Source organism: Mercenaria mercenaria, chromosome 6, assembly GCF_021730395.1.
Source record: "Mercenaria mercenaria strain notata chromosome 6, MADL_Memer_1, whole genome shotgun sequence".
NCBI classification, from domain to species: domain Eukaryota; kingdom Metazoa; phylum Mollusca; class Bivalvia; order Venerida; family Veneridae; genus Mercenaria; species Mercenaria mercenaria.
The window spans coordinates 78,421,456-78,439,251 of NC_069366.1; the positions used below are offsets into that span (position 1 = coordinate 78,421,456).

Consider the following 17,796-nt stretch of genomic DNA (forward strand, 5'->3'; position numbering starts at 1 on the left):
GTAACATTAACAACTGAATTTCTTTAAGCTTGTGTTCAAGGTTTTGTGAGTATTCTTCCGCTAAAATCTTTTTCTCGTATATTTTTATTATATTAATGTATAGATTATATACTTTTTACCAGCGTCGTCTGCTTCCTTAACAAATGCAGTTATTTATTGTTAGGTTTATTTGTTATAAAGATTTCAAAATAATTATTCTTGTTTTATTCTTTAGATAAGCATATACGTAACGTTCTTCATAAACTACAATTTTGATATTAAAGGAACATATGTATATAACATAAATCAAATTTTAAGTTGGAGGTGGATGTGCTAGTAATGGAGGCCTCGGGGACTGTAGTACTATTTGTTTACCTACATCGTTTGGAAGAACGTGTGCATGCAGAGTCGGTATCGACTTGAAGCCTGATAACAAAACATGTTCTGATAGTAAGTTAAAAGTTTTTAAGGAGTTTAAAGAAAATTATACTATAAACATTGCTCCAAATCTTGTTTATATCCCATTTCCAGTCACTTTAAAGCTTCTTGTGCTTACATTAACATGCGGTTACTTTGTACTCTTTAATACCTTACTAGCAAAGCTTAATGTTCAATATTAATTGTTTCTTTTCTTCTTAACTGAGCGATCAAGAAGAAGACTTTTAGCCTTCTTAAATATTTTCCTTAGAAATACGATCACTGGATCACTGTTTTCACATGAACATCAGTGGGACCTAACCGGTTAGACGGAATTTAGTGTGTAACTAATGCCATATTTCTAATTAGGAGAACGTTCCATTTCAGTCAAGCAATGTACGGCTTCAATAAAACAAGCAAATACATCACCTGAAGAGATTGAGGTAAAATTTGCAAGTACATGCTTGAGGCGCATAAATGAAACATGCGAATACGTATGCCAAAGGAATTATGTACCCACTAATGAAAGTAACCTAACATTGACTTGTACAGAAAATGGTTGGGATAGAGAGAAAGACCAACTGTGCGAAGGTAATTTGCGAGATGATATAAGCCGTATCGTAAACATTTCTGTTGTCAGTAAAATTGTTTCTTTTACAACTTTTCGTCGTATGAGATTCTTGTAAACTGTTGTTATAGATCCCTTTCAAATGCCTAAAAAGAGATTCTCTTTTGGATACTTATTTTAAGTTTTCGTTTAAGTGTGAATAAGGAGCTTTTAATATTGTGAATATAAAGTATGTGGGCAGTAGAAATACGTGGTCAGTTTAGAGTGTTTCTCCATGAAGTATATTATAAGGACATTCTTCCTGATAATACCCTGACCAAAAAAAAAAACAAAAACAACAACAACAACACATTGTTCAATCTTAATAACTTGATCGGAAAAACCACAGAACAACACGCATTTCTATTGAAAATTTAGCGAAGAAACTAGCTTTTTGCATAATGTTTGCTCAGGCATTTTATATTTCCATAATGTTTATTTCAGAACTTCGCTGTCCAAATTCAATAGCGAACGGCGCACTTGATGCCTCTTGCGAACGTAAAGTTGGAGGGATTTGCAATTTTACGTGCAATAGCGGGTTTACAAAGACAGAAGAAAATACGTTTTGCACAACAAATGGACAATGGCATAAAGATGCTAACGCATACTGTACACGTATGTTCTGTTATAATACAGTACCAGTTTGACATCTCTTCACCGTATTTGTATAAATTTTTGCAGGAAGCACTCGGTTAGATAACAACACTTTAATCGGGAAACCGATCTTCTGCTCGTTTTGGTACTGCAAAAAGAATAGTCTACCTGCTTTTATTAAACTTACTCTCCATATTGGTTGAAAATTGTACAGATGCACAGAGCGTATAAATAGTTTGATAATGTACAAAATGTCCAACCTTCAACACGATTGTGTGGGCCGTTAGGGAACAAACGATTGGCTTAAGATTCTGGTTCCAGTAATTTGGTAGACTTTTTATAAGCCTTCATTAGGTTTATCACACGCTGCCGTATTCTTTTGAAAGAACTTCCTTAAAACTCTCAAAACCAATGCTTTGATCACTCCAAATATCAGATCGTTTCATCTACTTCGTCTAAATACAGGCCACGACAGAAACGCTATTTGCGTTATATTAATCATGGTTTTCATAGTTATTTAAAGGTAATGTTTAAAACTTAGAACTGTTATTATTTTAAAGCGTACTTTGCTGGTTACATTAGTTAAATGTAAACTAAATTATTAACGTAAATACTCTCTTTGTTTTAGCGTTCCTATGTACTGATAAATTTCCTCAAGCTACAACAACATCTGTAAACGAGAAGATTGAAATCTCCATTGCTAGCACCTGTACGCGTCAGGTAAATGAGAGATGCGAATATGTATGTCCAACAAATTATCGTCCAACTGAAAAAGATAGAACTGAATTGAAATGTACTGCTAGTGGATGGGAAAGAGCATCAGCCCAACTTTGTGGAAGTAAGCAATACGTGTTCTTCTATTTTAGCGATAGAAAAATTTACCGTTTTATTTGTACTGAAAAAAAAATGTTTACCCACTGCATTTTTAACACAACGCAATGAAAGGTGCATTTTCTATTTCTTCTCATTCTTTCTTTTGTAGGAATCCTGTGCCCAGGTACTATAGCAAATGGTTCACTTGGCAGAGACTGCCAGCCTGAAGTTGGTAAAGTTTGTGAATTCAGTTGCAAAGATGGTTTCACAAAGACTGAACAAAAAACATTCTGTACTAGAGATGGAACTTGGCATAAATCAGCAAATGGATTTTGCATTGGTAGGATCGTTGTCTCCATACCTGTTCTATTGTACCACTTTTATAGAAATAACACTCTTTAAGCATTTACAAGTACCCTTTCTCGTTGTTAGAAAACTAGCAGCGGTTTGCAATTTATAACGAAGTATTACAGCGGTACAAGATACAAGAAACTTTATTTAACGTCGGATACTATATATAACAAAAACATTAGCTTAAAGCTATTTCCCGACAAACATATGTAAAAAATAATATAATTATTAAAAAAGGGTGTAAAGCACAGCATAAAAAAAAGATAAGCATATTATATTGGTACATGCAAGTAAAAATACTAGTCTATGGACATAAATAAGGAATTAGTAGTTGACAGTCGGGTATGTGACAAGTGTGAGACAAAAAACCTAATTCCCCAAGTAAAGTACTTATATCCCAACCTACCGAAAGAAAGATGTAGAAAGGGAAAAGGGGCTTGAGAGGGTCATACACAGTGCCACACCTACCTCTGTCATCTACAATGTTATCACAATAAAAACAAATTGGTATCATGCATGAAAGAGAGAGAAAAATATATATATATATAAAATATATATATTAAGAATAAACTAAATTATGACTTATATTACTATTTAAATGTAAGTACTTAGTTAAAATGAAATACTGTTGTTAAGATAATGAATAAATGAATAGATGAAGTAGTAATAGAAGGTTTAAGATATGCCTCGCCTGGTTTTGCCAGCTGTACGGCCAGTCCACACGCGCTGAGACTCCACCAGGCGACAGGGAAAAAGTTTGTCTATGAAAAAGAGTTCTAAGATAACAAGTAGTATGATAATAAGTGGGTAGAGTTGGGTATATGAAAAAAAAAAAAAAACTAAGCACAATGCAGGGTAAATAAATAACATAATAATAATAATAAAAAAAAATCAGTCAGCACAAAAAAACTTAAACAACCAAAAAAACATGGAAGCAGACAAACAAATTAAACTGATAAATGCAAAAAAAGTCTTTAGCTGAGGACGAAACTAAGAAGCACACAAATAATTAAAGCAACATAACGAGCCAAGCAGCAAAGAAAAGTATAAAAGCAATTATAAGCACATGGCACATTTACATTTGGGACCAGTCCAGGTGCGGATCAGCCTGACAAATTCTTTGTATTCCTGTGCAGTCCTTATATCATTTGGCAGACTGTTCCGCACCCGAACGGCCTCAAACCTAAAAGAGTTCTTGCCATACCTGACTGTTTTTACTGTTGGTATTTCTAATATGTTTTCATATCTAAAATTATAAGAAGAAGATTTTACATTTACTAAGGATCTAATATATTCTGGTGAGATGTTGTTTATCATTTTATAAGTTTCAATAGCAATTGTTCTTAATCTGCTTAGGCGAAGAGTAGTTAGTTTAACTTTGTTTAATAAGGTTTCATAAGATGATTCATAGTCATTATAAACAATTCTTAAGCCACGATACTGTAATTTTTCAAGCTTTTCAGTATTTGATTTACTACAGAAATGCCACACGAGCGGACAGTAGTTGAAGTTGTATCTTTAAAAGTTAACGCAGCTTGTTTCTCAACGCTTGTGGAGCTGTCGTATTGAATATAGCATTAAGTTTTAAATGTACTCTGCCGATCTTAGCCTTTACGGTACGAAATCAGCACTTGAAACGGGACAGACATTTTTTCCTTAGTTCATGACCATACCTGTATATAGGAGTAGGAAATGACGCGCATATAAATATTTACTACTGGACATTTTCTTGATCCGGTACCAATAGATATGAACAGAAAATAAATCTGAGATAAAACAAGAGTTATACCATCAAACCTTTACTAAAGACGTTACCTTCTGTTGCCTTTACGTATGTTAGGGTTTCGTCTGGCGGGGATTACTTTTATTTACACTGTCTTGTGACTTTGGAACATGGTGGGGGTAAGAGTGAGGTTAGGTGCACCATAAACCGGTTTAAACTCCCCAGTGGTGGTTTTGCCACTGACCGTTCCAAGGTGGTGCCCCACTGTGTTCCTGTATTTGTTTGTTTTGTCCTTTTGCGTTCATTTTTGTGTGTGGTGTGCGAGAGTTGTTCGTGTGTGTCTTTGGGGATGCTGCGTTTTTTGAACTTGGCTTTCCCTGTTGGATATTCTTCCTTGTTTTTTTATATGAAAAGAGTCTATTTGACGATAAAAAAATCCGAAGTTGCGTTTCCGATTTGATTGATGCAGTTTATTACGACGACCTGTAAATAAATGCCACTTGCAAAATGTCATATTTTTTGTTCCCTCAAACTCGATCTTTGTAGACGTGTTTCAGTTAAGAGTTCGAAGGCGTACGAATAAAGCCAACAGTAACTCAATCTGAAATGGTTCCTGCATTCGGAGACATTACGGAACATATGAACAATGGTTCTGGCGCATTCCTTTTCCGTTCAGCAATATTATATATAACGTATATTCAATTATCTTAATGACATTGAAATAAATCCCTCTTTATAAAATATGTGAAGTTAGCTCTGAGATCGGTAATATACTTTCAGCTAGATATTCAATCATTTTTGATGAGCTATCACAACATTCGTCAAAAAGTTGAATGCTGCACCGAATCACTTGCCTGCATGACAATGCAGTTCTACATTAAAAAGAGGAATGTTTGGCTGAATAGTGTACATTGCAGCTCAACATTAAAATAGACGAATGTCTAAGGCATAGTGTACTAGCTCGACACTAAAGTTCGGCTTTTAAAAAGAAGATGTGTAGCTAGCTGGACACTGAGACATGGCTTTAAAAAGATGTGTGTCTTAGGGAATTTTGTACCTGCTCTCATCTAAATCTGTCAGAATAATTTTTGTTTGTTTGTTTTGGGGTTTTGCCCCGTTTCCAACAGTATTTCAGTTATGTAACGGCGGGAAGTTAATCTGACCAGTGTTCCTTGATTCTGCACATGTACAAACCTGTTCTCCGCAAGTAACTGCCAACTTCTCCACATGAATCAGCAGTGATGGACAAATGATTTCAGACACAAAGTCTTCTATCAAATTGTCACGGAGAAAATACGCCTTGTCCGGGGATCGAACTCACGACCCCGCGATCCGCAGATCTGTGTTCTGCTTATTGAGCTAAGCAGACGGGTTTGTCATAATATCTAGATTTATGGTATGCTATAGTGAAAACTTGTTATATTGGTTTTGTTGTCATTTAGTATCTGTCAATATTGTAATAATGAAAAAAAAAATATCCAAAAATAAAAGGCAAATTATTTTGTCATAAACGTGCTATCACTGTTCGAGTAATCGGTAGTTCGAGCCATCGAAAAATATACATTATATAGATATTTAACAAGGACCTGACGATGAGTTCAAGCGAAGGGCGGTGCACGAATTATCCGAGTTCGAGCGAACGATGCTTGACTGTATTGTGTTCATCTATAAGTCGACATTGCAGCTCGACATTCAAAACTTTTGGAATTTTTGCTAGCTCTACACTGCAGTTAGTAAATATAATAATCAGAATGTTAAAGTAAATATACACCAAATATCGAGCTGAATGTTTATTGCCTATCTCCGAGCTAACCTTACAATTTTCTCATAATATTGATCAGAGAATACGTAGGATCTTTAGAACTGCAGAAAGGATTTGAAACCTACGTTGTAAATTATGTACCTACAGATTGGTTGGCCAAGTACAATGACAAAGAATTACAACGATTTTTTAGGCTTTACCGCTCAATACCGCCTTTATGATAGCATTTTTGACAGTTAGTCAATGTTCAAAGACTGCATGTAATTTACCCATGAAAAAATAGTTCAAATTAAGCATTTATTTTCTCAAAGATTTAATTGTTGCTTTCATGCTGATTTTAACCAGTTAAGCAGTTTTCTTTTGACTTTTAAATTTTGTTATTTGTTCAATTCAAGTCTTTTTCACATAACTTAATGGACTCTCTACAAAGAAGATGAGATAGTAAATTCCATTATGATAATCATTGCATTCTTTTTTATCAGTTATGTCGATTTCAATATTTGCATTTCGTCCTTGTAGAAACAATGGTTACACCAGCACCAAAAGTAGAAGATACTTTACCAAAGAAAGACGCCATTATTGCAATAGTTGTTTGCGGCCTTATTATCGTCATGCTGGCAATACTCGCAGCTGTTCTTATTTGCAGGTATATAATTGAAAATACAAAACCGTGACTGTTCTATCTTATTGCTGAAGTCTTTGTACTTTTGCAAGACGATTTGTCATGCGTCATTTTCTGCTTCGAGCAGAGCTAATTCTACCATTGATGAAAGGATCAGCTACATACACAGGTCATATTACCCCATGCCCGGTTGAATTTCTTTCATTACAGAGATTGTGTAATTAGCGTCGTTTATCTACAAGCTTGTGTATGAAATTACGCCCGCTCCCCTGTCCTTTTAAAAATTCGCACTTTGTTTTACAATGTTGGGTTATTTTATACACTAGACTATATACAAAGCATGATTAATTTCATGTAGAATAGAAATATTAGTGTATTTGTAAGTACTAAAACACCGTACCTGTTTCAACAGTGATTCATGGAGATAAGGCATCGATATTTCTGTGGAGCGCTTGTTTGTAACAACAAAAATAAAAATAATTGGTACATTTATTTTTTACTTATAAATTTAAATTTTGACACATCAGAAAAAGGTGCATGTAAATGTAGTTATCTCAATGTACAGTTTTCCTATTAATGTTTATTTATGCAAAATATATTTCTTCTAGGAACATGAGGAACAAACCAAGTCTCCTAAAAGACGAAGGAACAGCATCTTACCATAAAGGTCCAGCGAAATCAGAGGAGAGCAGGGGTATCAGCAGAGCATCGAGTGTTAATGAAAGCTACATACGTCCAAAGTAAGACTCTAGCACATTGCTGTGCTTCTATCTATACTTCTTGTGCAAACTCACTATTAAAGTAAAATTAATCAGCGTATCTTGCAATCCTTTGCAAAGTGTTGGCGAACTGTTGTCAAATGCTTTCTTTTATAGTTTCCGAGATTGTTCTTGTTTGATATGTTTCTCTCATTTAAGGTACACGCAATGATAAATTCACTGTATGTCGAGCACATTGAAACGAACATAGAAATCGTTTTTAACAATATATACACATTCATACAATTTCTGTACTGTACTGTTACCATTTTGCTATTTCCATTCAGCATTTTATTCTAAATTTTCACTTTTTGTTTATTTATTTTAAAATTGTGCAGTGCACATCAGTATTTAAGTTATGAAACAGCAATAATTCGCTGATTAACCTAAATTGCCGTAGTGAAAAATGTTTATAGTCGCTAACAAGCTGATGAAATAACACTAAAATTATATTGTTATAACAGATTGAATGACACGACGGAGACTGGGCACATCAATCCCATGTACAGCAGCACAGAGCCGTTACCTGCCGTATCCCACTATGATCTGGCAAAAGACAAAAGCAAAAGCGTCATGTCATATGATCGCTGGATGCAGGAAAGACAACACGATTATTAAACAAATTAAAACCTTTACTGCAAAAATTATTGCTCGAAGAAAAACTAGCATTACTTTTCTGTATTTAGCTTATCGCACTTTATCCAAACATGAAACAGCTACGATTTATACTCGCCTGATGAGTGAAACACACTGGATAGGTAGACAAAGAATAGATTTCCTATAGAGATAACATTACAGCCTTTCAACAAATATTGTTAAAAGTTCTCTTTAAAAAAGTGCAACTGCAGTAAAACGGCCATTATATACATGTATAGAAGTCAAACTAAAAACGTTTGAAAATAGTTAGCATACTAATTTACACATACTATTAAATAACAGAACAATGTAATAATAAAGTAACGTATTTCTGTTTTGGAACGAAATTTTGTTTTAGTTTAAGGTTGCAGGAGCAATGTCGTATAAATAAGTAGACAACACTACGGAAAGCTTTATATAATCACAAGCTGATGGTATTTTTTTTGGTGTGTTGTCTTCTGCAAAGACATTTCGTATTGTTTTGGCTTGTCTTTTATATGAATTTTCACGAGAAGTTTTGTGTTTTACATACCATACTTTTGTTACTATTGCTTCATAAGGGATTCACCTTGTGTGTGGATAACATTTATTGTATGTACTTTGACATTAGACCATGGTAAGGGTTAAGAATGATTTTAAGTTGTAAACTTACCAGTGGTGCTTATGCCATTCAGTGCATCTCTGTCTTCCTTTACTTGTTGTTTACGTTTATTGTTGATATGTTTTCTCTGTTTGTTTAATACCATGTATATGTTATCATAAACAAGTATGTGCACTGCTACGATGTTTCAGTTTATGGAGGAAGTGTACTTAGAAAGTGGCTCTTCCTGATGTATATATAACTTTGTTTCTTTTTTTAAGCTGTTATCACAGTGCTTCTAAACAAAAACCAGCTAACAAATTATTAATCATGCTTATTTGAAGCCCCTGAAATTACCACTTTAAGGATGAATATATACTTATCAATATATTGCAAATACTTTTAATATTGTTATAGTATGTTTATAAAATTCCGGACACGTGTTGCCAAATGTTTTTTTTAATAACATGCAATAATATCTGCACAATCGAGAACTACAATAATACCATTTCATTTAAAATATCACAAAAAATACACATGACTGCTATATTTTCATAAAACGGGCAGATAACATTTAAAAGGGTATTGTGATGTAAATATTAAATTTCACTGATGTATCTTCAAATGCTAAGCCAAACTTAAGTTTGATTCTGTGATATCGCAGAATAAATGAGTCAATTCGTTTATGCCTGATGACTATATTTGCTCACTTGTGTTTCTTCGACGTATTAAAATAGGGTCGGAATTTAACAGGAATAAGACTATTATATAACGAATAAAGCAATAGAATAATACATTATCATAATTTGATTTTTATGACATTTTTACATGTTATTAAAACACATTCGTATAATTGTATGAGACATTCACTGCAGAAATTTATAGATTTTGACAAATGTTTGAGCGTTTAAAAATTCATTAAGTATATAATTGTATAGTTTGTTCATATATTCATCATATTCATTTGCCAGTACAATGCAGCAGTTTACCTTCGAATTTGCCTTATGGTTAGTACATCGCAATTCTTTTTCTAATAGATTTTTATTTGTTTAGATTTTGAGATAAGTGCTTTTTGTGGTGAATGCATATTTACACTCAATAAGCCCTTGAAACGACTTTGTCAGGATTAACCTTTAGTCTGCTAAATTTCTAAAATGAACTGGTCCATCATTCAATTTGTGAGCAATACCATTTATTATTCAAAGGGGTGTTCACTGAAAATTTACTTTTACTGACTGAATAGCGAAACCATGATCTTGGTCTGCACTAGTCGCAAAGGCAAAAACACTTGCCGCCATCAGGCTAAAGGTTAATATGTCATGTACAAAATCAAAACAATAACCCTATTAGAATTGGCATAAAGTGTTACAATGCAGTAAATATAAGAACAGTTCAAAGGTAAAGTGCTACAATGTATACACTATGTATATTTAGATGTTTGAAGTCCCAACTAATCCCGTCAGATCAAATCAAGGGGGATAACCAATTCAGGCATAAGTGTTTATAAGTAACCTCATATAAATACAATTAATTGTAATCTTAACACGTACCACAGCAAATCACTTTTTGAGATGAATTATTTCTAACATGTTATGAAGGACTATAATGTACATCCTTCACAACATCCACCAAATATTTGTCTGTTTTTATGTGGATTTCCTTTCAAGCTCATCGCCACGACGTTCGATCCCCAATTGCTGTAATAAATGTGACGCATTATCGGTGGATTGTTTCAGTCTTCTTTGTTTTATAGGAAAACAAATTTCGTGTTAGAAAAAACTGGACACACCATGCGTAAAATAGCAGCACTAATAATGATAAAAAACATATGATCATTAGCATTTTACTTTTCCTTGTAGATTGTAGCTTCTTTCGTAGGTCTTTTTCATCTTCTTTGAAGGCTGATGCAACAGTTTGCACATACAGATATGACTAACTGCTTTCTATTTTCGTTATCGACCAAAACAATTTGCTCTTTATATTATCAGTCTTAGTTGCACAATGATAGGATGTTATAACATAATTCAAACTTGCATAAAACATACTTTTATCCAGTTCTTAATACAGTCTTAATTCTTAACATGCTAAAGTTCTTAGGTCAAAATATATTTATAAAATTACATTTGCAGTAAAAATTCTTGAATAGGGAAATTGGTTAAGAAAAGTAACGTTTGGCAAGTATCCTGTTGATATGAAACACTATAAAAAAATCAGCAGTTCAAGTTATTTAACATACTCTCCAAATACTTTAAATCTCAAGTTCATTAATTCTTACCTTTTACTGCATGTATGATTTACTATAAATAGTTAACAAATACTGCACCACGGCAATGAAAGATACAATAAACGAAAGCGGACCCAGTAACCCAATTATCGCTTTTAGCACGCCCAATGTGATAAATGGAATACAACACGATTACGTTTACGTTTTTGCATAAAATAAAGTAATCTAAACAGAAATGGTGTGTCTAAAGAGGTTATTGTTACTAAAACGTATATTAACACGAGAGCGTGGTCAAGCCAGTAATCATTTCAGAATGGCCGTTTCCATTCATTATGCGTATGTTAACGAGAGTGTTTCAATTTATAACTTTATATGCAATATCAATTTATGCATTATTGTTACATTAATATACTTAATACAAAACATTATCTATATAATTATAAAATCACATTGTAAATTTTTGTTGTATGACTGTTTTTACACATACATTACATGACATTGTAGGGTAATTTATATAAATATGACGAAAAAAGAACCTTTTAATAGATCAGCACGAAATGTGGATTATGTTTTTTTGGAGTCATAATACATGTATAGTATATTTTGTATTGACCTGCTGTCCAAAACCAATATTAAAGATATGTATGATACTTTTACGCAAAGAATCATAAGACTCGATGAGTTATTGGATACATGGTTTATATACATGTATATGCTTATATTACAATTTTCAGTGCTACAGGTGTAAGACCGACTAGTTTCTTATCTAATAAATATTTATATATAAATAATTTAATTTGTTTGTTTGATTCCTTCTTTCGGTTGTATCTTCTAAATGAAACGACATTCTGTGTCAAATGATAAGTTATCTGCTGAATTAAATACAAAAGATTGCAATAATGTATTTGTACATTCTTATATATGGAACCAACGTCATGTTTCTGCAGGATTATGTCCAATACAGGTAACACATGTATGAATGTTATTTCATGTGCGTTTATACGGCTGTAAACTACACATGCATCGTGCTGGCATTCAGACCGTATATTTACATTTTCTCAGCAGCTTACTACAAAAATATGAGACTCCTTTCCATAAATATAAAAAACATGATATCAGAAATCTTCGATACCAATCTTTACAATACACGAATGGAACAGCAATAAAGACCCACTTACGTTCAATTATGACTCGACTTGTTGATTCTAATTTTGATATTATTGCAACAAGGTTGTTTATACGATAATAAACGCAATATAACATTGCGCAGGCTGAACCTTGAACCGAATATTCCATGGTTGTGAGGTGTACGTCTTATCAATTTCATTGAAATACTACCCTTGGTTATTCTGAAATGATCAGCACAAGGGAAAGAACTGAAACTAATGAGATTGACGGAGATCTCCTCTTTTGTAATGGTAAAATTCAGTATTGTCTGAATAAATTATGTATTTATTAGCTTATGGTCTTCATCATGAAATCAATTATTTTTAATCTTATAACAACCTTGTAGGTATTTTAGTGTTGCACTCTAATACATGCGAGTCAATACCCCAATAGGTTTAACCTTTATCTTAACTCAAATCATACAGATGCATGATCATATCTTAACTCAAATCATACAGATGCATGATCGACTAGTCAGAATGCCAGCTACGTATTGCAAAAAAGTATGCATAAGGTTGCAGCTTGCAAACCCATGAAATTATGATGCAGATCGTAAAGACAACAAGATGAAATAAGTAATGTTTTTATCATTGTTGGGAATTTGGCACTAACAATAGGCCAGAGACACTTACATGTTCAGCTTCTGTTCACAGGGTCCCTCCACTAAATGTTTGGGTCATAGCTTTAGCTGTTGTTTTAAGATGATTGTGCTGAACTTTGGTTGTGTTCGAGGACAGGTTTGAAACAGAAGAATACTGTGAAGGTGTATTAGTTTGAAAGTTTGAAACAGCGTTGTATGTTTGACCTAGGTAATTTTCGAAAAGAGATGTTCTCATACAGCATACGCTCATATTTACAGGGGTCAGCGGTCCATATATTTGTTAGAAGTTTAGTGATTTTAAACATATGCTGAACATCGATCATTGATCATACCATCTGTTCATAGACATGTAGTTATCGTAATCTAAAAATGTATTAAAAGTTAGAAATCAGTCCTAAAGAAGGTTAGGCTCAACACATATTTCAACGATATGACTCGCTATGTGTAATTAAAAGACTTTTTCAGAAGAAAATCCATCAAAATACCAGGTATGTATAGTAGTTCCAGCCTAGGAAGTTTAGCGCAGAACCTCCTATGTTTCTGCTATTACTTTGTTGTTGTTTTTTCCTTTTATAGACGTCGGCAAATATGGCATAATATTAAAAGTTCGTTAATTGCAATAAAATGTGGAACTTTAACATTCAAACCAATTTTCATATCATTTAATGACCAACAAAATGTCAGTATCGATACTTTGTTCATTTATTTGTCGTATATGGTAATTATCGTGCAAGAAAAACGGTGACGTCACTATGTCCAAAATGGCTGACGTTTTATTGCACGGGCTAAACTGTTTTTGTTTGTTGTCTGATTTTCTCAATGTTGTCATTTATGTTTCATCACATGAGAAATACTTTCATGTGTTGGGTACATTTAGTCTACACATAAAGCGCAATTTGTAAAAAAAAACATGCACCTCTTGCCTCTTGCATTTTAATTACAATAATATGGACAGATGAAAGTTTACATTAAATAAAATTTACATGAGTGAATATTAATTCCCTTAAATGTTTTGTATGTATAGATCTACAGTAGTCTTTAAATGAGTTTGTATTGTCTGTAAGGTATAGTTTGCTCCACCGGTCGCATATACCTGTAAGGGCGTAGATGTTTTAGCAAGGGATACTAGCTATGATCCGGGAACATCCTGTGCTGGAAACAAAATGTATTAGTGGTACATCTAGGATCACAAATTAGGTATTAGAACATTATATCAAAACAATGTTGAAGGTCATGGCTTTCAGAACTTAAGTTTATCGTCCCGGTGTAACCCCCACTCCCCTCTCCCCAAAGGAAAGTCGTTAAATTTAATTTGTCATCAAACTGTCAGTCAAATCTATATTCTATCCTTAAATTTTGATTAAAATTTTGTAAAGACATAAAATATTACGACTTGTTGAAAACTATTTTCAAAAACTGTAAACCAGATACTATCATCGTGTTTATAAAGTATGTGAATAAACTGCCTGTTTCAATGATTAAGGCATCTTATAACATGTTGTATATTCAAAATTTCAAGAAATTGGGATGCTGATACGGATGGCAGGTGCGTACCTGGGCAAACGCCTATACGCCTGTGCTTACAATTCAAAAATGAAAAGGCTTAAATGCTAAAAATGCAATAAAATGTAAAGCCATAGGAGGTTAGGTGTCTATTTAAAGTTCTTTATTTGAACAATATCATCTTAATGAAATGATCAAATTCGTTTTAGCAATATTAGATTGATTTGTGTTTTTGAATAATCGTAAATATAGAATAACTTAAAAGGTACGTATAGATTTTCTGGAAGAATAGAGCATAGCAAACACAGCCAGAAACACAGATCGACAAATAAGTCTGCAACAAATAAAAACACGCACCCATCCCGCACGCACAAGTGCACAAACTGACAGCGAGGAGAACACGAATACATCGGGCACTGCCCAAGAATGGCAAGTGGCAACACCTTCGAACTGTTCTTCTATTCATATTTTTCTTCTATCTTAGTCATATACTGCTTGCAAACAAGCAATTGTTCAGTTGAAAGCGGGTCATACTGACGGTGGTTTTTCTGTATTCTAGTATCACATTTACAGTTTGCAGTTCTCTTGGTCATCAATTTCCATTAGTAGGATCAATATTATTGTCAACAATAGCGCAAAAGCGAACAAACCTCGAAAAGTGAGTACGGACATAACCAATGGTGTCGATAATATTATAGTAATTATTTCAAATATCGAATATTTTTAGTTTTCACAACCATGTCATATGATTATATGTGTATATTGGGCATCCTTTGCTTAAAGTTTTCTACAGAAGAAATTTCGCCTAGATATGTCTCACAAGAACCAAAATGCCAAAGATGCAAACCTAAGTTTAAACATTCGAACAATGAAAGTAAAGCAAGTGTAATAATGTCATGTAAAAATGCATGCAAACCATGAAACGTAACTCAATAATAGTAAACTTGCAATATTTTGTGTTTTGTGAATTATCCAGCTTTTAACAGTGTTAAATGTTGGGAGGAAGACATCGAGAACCTCCTCTGGAGGGGTTTCGAACATACACAGGTACGAGCGGATACAAGCTACAGACCATATCTTAAAAAAATACCAGATCCGAATCAACAGTTCTATGCAATAGGTTTGAAACAAGACAAAATGCATGTTTAGCTAAACACAGTATAAATATTTATTACTAGCACAAAAGTCTAGGTAATGATTTATATTAAATAGACATGTATACTTGCGCCCCATAGTGAGCAGTGTATGATCACTTACGTACAACTGTGCCGAAACCTTGCAAAAGTTATTTCACCATTTATGGGGAGAACTAACCATCACATTAAAAATTCAAAACATTTTTCAGGGATTCTAAAAGACAAAACGTTAAATGAGGATGAGATATTGGTGTCAGTAATGTAAGTGCGTTACTTACATGTGTATCCGTGGACACTGCATTGACGGTCATTAAAGACAAACCCTCTACAGACACCACCTTTTCCCAAATAACGCTGCTATCAGCAGATCGGGTAACTAGACTGTTAGATCTTCGCCTAAAATGCACCTAATCTGTGTACGACGGACAATACTACCTCCAAATTTACGCAGCTGCCATGCGATTGTCGGTATCCTCCATAGTATGCAACCTATACATAGAACATTTTGAGTCGTTGGCACTTTCCACAGCACCTCATCCTCCGAGTTGGTGGTTTCGCTATGTGGACGACACTCATGCCAGGCAGCTTAAGCAGAATGTTGATGAATTCACAGATCACATCAACAGTATTGACTCGGATATTAAGTTAACCATAGAGAAGCACGACAACAGGAGTTTGACATTTCTAGATATGAACACTATAAGACTCAGTGATGGTCCTTTGAAAACGAAAGTATTTTTGAAACCAACAATACAGATCAGTATCTGGACTTCAAATCAGCGCATCAAAACAAGCTTGAAGTTGTAAAAGTTGTAAGGACTTTACACCAAAGAGCGGTATGGTGACCTCAGATCCTCGAGACCAAGAGGCCGATATGAAACATGTTAATACTAGTAAAACCCTAAATGTGTGCAATTACCCAAGATGGGCAGTTAACAAAGTTCAGACACATCTGTTGAAGAAGAAAGACTTAAGTAGAAGGAAAACATCGGATAGAAAAGACTCAAAGGGAGGTGTCATCCTCTCATACATTAACGGAGTGAACATCTGAAGAAAATTTTCCATAAACACAAGATAAATTTGTGTTTTAAACCACATCGAACACTTAGACAAATCCTTGAAAAACCAAAGGATAAAACAAATAAACAAAAAATCAGCGACCCAATGTTTCAATGTAACAAGGACTACATAGGTGCAACGGAACGAACACTGAAAGCAAGGATCATGGAACATTGACGATCTAGTTCTAGTTGTAGCAAGGTATCACGCCACATACACCAAAACAGCCCAGGTCACGCTGTCTCATTTGGAATCCGCGCTAATTCTTGACTTCGAATCCTCTTGGTTTGAAAGCGGGGTCAAGGAGGCGGTGTATATCAGAGCATACAAGCTGGCACTGAACAAGGACGGGGGCCGTTTCCAGTTACCGCATATGTTGGACGCAGCATTAACATCACTCATGCCCTCGGGGGTGGTAATCCTAATCCTTAGTCAATGTAAAGATCAGTTGGCTGATGAAGTCCACAGTAAATGGATGAAAGCTCCCAAGTTTCAGTACATTTTTATGTAAAAACATAAAAAAGCTAGAAACAAGTTAATAATGACTGAAACCACACAGTTCAATTTTCATTCATATATGTATACTAATTGGATGTATTTAATTTAGAGAACCACTTCAATGGAATCATTTACAAACTTCAAGCTGTGGTACTCTGTCAAAGAAGAGATTCTATTGTGCATATCATGTGAGGAAGCCCTCCAGCTGACTAAGATCGGTAGTTCTACATACGTGGCTACCCTGATGAAATAATGCATAGAGGGGCACCTCGGGTCTGCATCCACCATCATAGCTAGAAAGTACTCATTTGACCTAAATTTGTGTTGGTGCGCCGATATATCCAACAAATCTATTGTGCATGCGATTTTTTACGGCAACGGTCGAGCGCTCGTTTTCTACAAACATAACACTTAGTATTCCCTTGGACCTCGATGTTCTCAATATGGGCATATGTTCAGTCAATATCTCGAGTAAGAAAAATGTAACGCTAAATATAACACTCTTGGTGTGATATTGAACATTTTTGTGGTTGCATCCCTTGGACCTCGATGTTCTCAATATGGGCATATGTTCAGTCAATATCTCGAGTAAGAAAAATGTAACGCTAAATATAACACTCTTGGTGTGATATTGAACATTTTTGTGGTTGCATTTAAATTTATTAATCTATATCCGAATCTAAATACCGAAATAGCATTATACGCAGTTTGAATATGCGTTTGCCAGTATTAGATGTTGTTTACGTTAACTAGAAAAAAAGTTCCA

General features: G+C 34.2%; 1 protein-coding gene and 1 long non-coding RNA gene across 2 annotated transcripts; both read left to right on the forward strand.

Annotated features, from left to right (window-relative positions):
• The first annotated feature begins 789 nt into the window (after positions 1–789).
• LOC128557876 (uncharacterized) lies at positions 790–2,426 on the forward strand. The gene is made up of 3 exons (XR_008371459.1): positions 790–987; positions 1,448–1,618; positions 2,226–2,426. It is a non-coding gene; the product is annotated as an uncharacterized LOC128557876 (long non-coding RNA).
• Positions 2,427–2,594: 168 nt separating this feature from the next.
• LOC128557875 (uncharacterized) lies at positions 2,595–11,812 on the forward strand. The gene is made up of 4 exons (XM_053546403.1): positions 2,595–2,750; positions 6,766–6,892; positions 7,477–7,608; positions 8,091–11,812. The coding sequence occupies exons 2-4, from the start codon at positions 6,771–6,773 to the stop codon at positions 8,242–8,244; spliced, it is 408 nt and encodes a 135-aa protein (XP_053402378.1). The 5' UTR covers positions 2,595–2,750; positions 6,766–6,770; the 3' UTR covers positions 8,245–11,812.
• The last annotated feature ends 5,984 nt before the right edge of the window (positions 11,813–17,796 follow it).

Bases quoted from the DNA above. Each gene is read 5' to 3' on its own strand.
- LOC128557875 (XM_053546403.1), top strand. From the start codon at position 6,771: ATGGTTACACCAGCACCAAAAGTAGAAGATACTTTACCAAAGAAAGAC. The intron at 6,893-7,476 runs GTATATAATTGA...TATTTCTTCTAG, and splicing joins GCAGCTGTTCTTATTTGCAG to GAACATGAGGAACAAACCAA. The intron at 7,609-8,090 runs GTAAGACTCTAG...TTGTTATAACAG, and splicing joins GAAAGCTACATACGTCCAAA to ATTGAATGACACGACGGAGA.